The sequence below is a fragment of the Microtus ochrogaster genome, chromosome 10, assembly GCF_000317375.1.
Source record: "Microtus ochrogaster isolate Prairie Vole_2 chromosome 10, MicOch1.0, whole genome shotgun sequence".
Taxonomy (NCBI): Eukaryota; Metazoa; Chordata; class Mammalia; order Rodentia; family Cricetidae; genus Microtus; species Microtus ochrogaster.
In genome coordinates, this window is record NC_022016.1 from 58,235,195 (window position 1) to 58,239,298 (window position 4,104).

General features: G+C 41.8%; 1 protein-coding gene and 1 non-coding gene across 2 annotated transcripts in view; both read left to right on the forward strand.

The window, feature by feature from the left end:
• The window catches only part of LOC102000993 (protein argonaute-3), a 92,258-nt gene that overhangs the window by 63,712 nt on the left and 24,442 nt on the right, over window positions 1-4,104 (forward strand). Inside the window, exons 10-11 of the mRNA XM_013348320.2 lie at window positions 3,363-3,485; window positions 3,968-4,101. Coding sequence (XP_013203774.1) covers window positions 3,363-3,485; window positions 3,968-4,101 — 257 coding nt within the window. The remainder of the gene's footprint in view (window positions 1-3,362; window positions 3,486-3,967; window positions 4,102-4,104) is intronic.
• LOC113456676 lies at window positions 419-542 on the forward strand. Its single transcript, XR_003377437.1, has one exon. It is a non-coding gene; the product is annotated as a small nucleolar RNA SNORA17 (small nucleolar RNA).

Genomic DNA, 4,104 nt, shown 5'->3' on the forward strand with positions numbered 1-4,104 from the left:
AAAAAAAAAAGATCAGCCTTAGCTACATAAGAATGAAAGACAAACACTGTATCTTATTGCTGTGATGAAACACTATGACCAAAAGCAACTTGGGAGGGGCAAAGAGTTTATTTCATATCATTGTCCATCATCAAAGGAGTCAGGATAGGAACTCAAACCTGTGTGCAGGAACCTGCAGGAACCTGTGCAGAGGCCATGGAGGGGTGCTGCCTACTGACTTGCTCCCTATAGCTTGCTCAGCCTGCTTTCTTACAGAACCCAGGACCACCAGGGATGGCACCACCCACAACAGGCTGAGCCCTCCTTCATCAATCACTAAGAAAATGCCCTATAGCCCAATCTTATAGAAGTAATTGCGATTCCCTCCTTTCAGATAACTCTAGCTTTTGTCAAGTTGGCAGAAACCTACCCAGCACACCCCGTTCCTAGAGACCTTACAGATACTGTTCCATGTGCTTCAGTAGATGGCAGAGAGGAGAGAGGCTATGTCTGTGCTCAGTGTTCTGAACAGTGAACATCTGAGGGACTAGCAGCCTGACATTCACTGAAGCCCCCTGTGGGACCTCCTCTGTCCTAGTTGCTGGCTGGCCTGGGGCATCCCATGGCCTTGCACATGCTCACTGAGGTAGAAGGGATGCTGATGTGCACAGAGGGGGTTTCAGGAAGATGAGTGGCTAAAGCTGCTTGTCGTGTGAGCCTTGGGCAGAATGCCCAGCTGTGCCAGGACAGAGCAGATACACCTCAAGGTCATGGGCTCACAGGTGTGTCCACTGCTACCTGACCAAGAACCTACTGAAACCCCTACACAGGCTTCTGTTTGGGGAATCCAGGTTCTGGGATGTTCCACACTTCTGATTCTAGAAGCCCAAGTCTTAAATTGTGAGCTATATCTTTCCAAAATGAGTGTAGTAAGGACTGACCGACAGGCCAGTGGTAGTGGTACGAGGGGCATGGAAGGACCTCTAAGATTCAATTCAAAAGTTCCCATCTGCCCAACTGCATGTGGTCTTAGCTATAATAATTACATAAGAGGGGAAAACTGGCTTCAGATGCTATAGCAAATGTCCCAAATAAATGTGATCATTCTCAAAAAAAAACAAACAAACCAAAAAACAGATCAGAAATTCTCTCAGGACTGGAGAGATGGCCCCGCGGTTAATCACTTGCTGATGTTTTAGAGGATTAGGTTTGTTTCCCAGCACCCACAGGGTGGCTCATAATTGCCTGTAAATCCAGTTCCAGGGATCCAACACTCTTCTGGCCCCTGCAGACGCCAAGCATGCACAGAATGCTCATATATCGGCCATTCATGCAGACACAAAAAAGTCTCCACTTCGTAAGCTAACAAAAATACCCCTTTGCTTTATAATTCTATAAAGGGTGAAGGGTAGTTGTTACATCCTGTCTAGTTAGGAAAATAAAGGGTGAGTCTCACCCTAGATTTTTGTCTAATTGTATGATAATACATTGTTAAAAGTCTTCTAAAGCTTGAAAGAGACAGTGACACCTCTGTCTATAAAAATTCTAACTAACAGGGCTGGAGAGATGGCTCAGCAGTTAAGAGCATTGCCTGCTCTTCCAAAGGTCCTGAGTTCAATTCCCGGCAATCACATGGTGGCTTACAACCATCTGTAATGAGTTCTGGTGCCCTCTTCTGGCCTGCAGACATACACACAGACAGAATATTGTATCCATAATGAATAAGTAAATAAATATTTAAAAAAATTGTAACTAACAATTCTAACTCATTCATTACAGCTCAAGTGTTCAGTATCATCGAGTGGTTAAAAGAACAGGCTTGAGTTTGAAGTCTTGTTTCCTCTCACTGTTATTGGGTGTCATTTATAGCACCTAGTTATTTAACCTGACTACCATTATTTGTGTCTCTGTAAAATACAGATTATAAAAGATCTATGCACGCTGGAGAGATGGCTCGGTGGTTAAGAACGCTGACTGCTTTTCCAGAGATCCCAAGTTCAATTCCCAGCAACCACATGATGACTCATAATCATCTATAATAGAATCTGATGCCCTTTTCTGGCATACAGAGCACTCATACATAAAAGTATAAATGTAATAATAATAATAATAAAATATCTATGTGGCTGGGCATTGGTGGCATGTCCACCTTTAATCCCAGCATTCAGGAAGCAGAGGTAGGTGGATCTCTGAGCTCGAGTCCAGGCTGGTCTACATAGTTAATTCCAGGGCAGCCAAGGCTACACAGAGAAACCCTGTCTTGGGGGGGGGGGAGAGAAGCACACCAAAGAAACCCAAGAAAACAAAAATAAAGCAAAAAATCTAAAAACTATATGTATCATAAGGCAGTTGTGAAAAAATGGTTAGGCACTTATCACCAAGCCTGCCATATAGTCAATCTTCATAAATGCTATTTGGTCTTCTTTATACAGAGACACTAGCAGACACCAAAAGTGGTTGACAGGCTTGAAGAAAAAAATTCATTACCGCCTAATTTAGAAAGTGGTTTTTCCTACTTATTGTAGGAAGATTGTGTTTAAGTATTTAGATTATATAGTTTTCTAAATACACTTTTTACCCAGACTTGACACTGCCTTCTCCTTGTAAATTGTCTTGAGGACAAGTAAGTATGCTTTGAAAAATAGCTAATAGCATACCTTAGAGTAAGATACAACGGTGGACAACCACCTATTCTTTCTTTGAATGTATGCATGAATATGTTATGTAAAATTTATAATCTCTCAAAAAAACAAAAAAATAACCTATAACTGATGCTGACTTTCTGTCTGTTTTTATTTTGACTAATTAAACTGTGCCCATCCAATCATAGAAGATTTTTGGTTTGGGTTTTAGTTTGGTTTGATTTGGGTTTTTTATTTTTTTGTTTTGTTTTATTTTGTTTTTCATGACAAGGTTTCTCTTTGTATCCCTGGCTGTCCTGGAACTAGCCCTGTAGACCAGGCTGGCCTCCAACTCACAGAAATCTGCCTGCCTCTGTCTCCCAAGTGCTGGAATTAAAGAAGTGCACCACCACTGCCTGGCCAATCAGAAGGTCTATCCCATTTTAGATAGGTGTTTTTCTCTCTCCTGAAATAGCTTAATTATTTAAAATTATCATTTTCATGGGTCAAATAGTTAAGTGTATTATTCAACCTAATATATACATTTCAGTTTTGAATAATTACCAAGGTGTTCATAGACTTCCCACAGTCCCTGACTCACAGTCTGCAGGATCGTATTGTCTGCTTTAGAGTCAGGGCTCCATTGATTCTAATGACAAAGTGTATGGTTGCCATAGTGAAATAAAAAGTGGAGGTCCTAGCAAGTAAGGCAAGCGGGTCAGGGACAGACTGAGAATAATGACAAACCTTTTCTGTTGTTAGGTAAGAAGTGCAAATTATGAAACAGATCCATTCGTTCAGGAGTTCCAATTTAAAGTCCGGGATGAAATGGCCCACGTAACCGGACGTGTACTTCCGGCACCTATGCTGCAGTATGGAGGACGGGTAAAGTCTAGCAGCAGCATTTTAACCATGCATGTGTAGTTTGCTAAGTACGGGGAGAATAGTCTCTAAGTCTTGGACCTATTATTTTATTGTTCCAACAATACGTTAGGTGTGTTACTTCTTCACTTGAGTTTGGCATAATTTTTTACATTTACTTATTTATTGTGGGGGTGGCGCACATGTGGAATTCAGGGTGATTGAGGAAGTTGGGTCCTCTCCTTCCACCATATGAGTTCTTGTGTGTGGCAGATATGTCAAATGCAGGTCATCAGGCTTGGGGACCACAGCTGCCTTTACTTGCTGAACTACCTTGCTGGCCTCTTAGATTTTAACAGTATAAATAATATTGATTTAGAAAAATCAACTTCACATAGAGTATTAAGGATGTTAGCAGTTCAGCGATTTGAAACGCTTACTTGAGCTCACTGGGATGCATTGTCTGGTAAAGCTCTTGTTTTTCTGTTGTGTTATTTGTCTTACAGAACCGGACAGTGGCAACACCGAGCCACGGCGTGTGGGACATGCGAGGAAAACAGTTCCATACAGGAGTTGAAATCAAAATGTGGGCCATAGCTTGTTTTGCCACACAGAGGCAGTGCAGAGAGGAGATCCTGAAGTA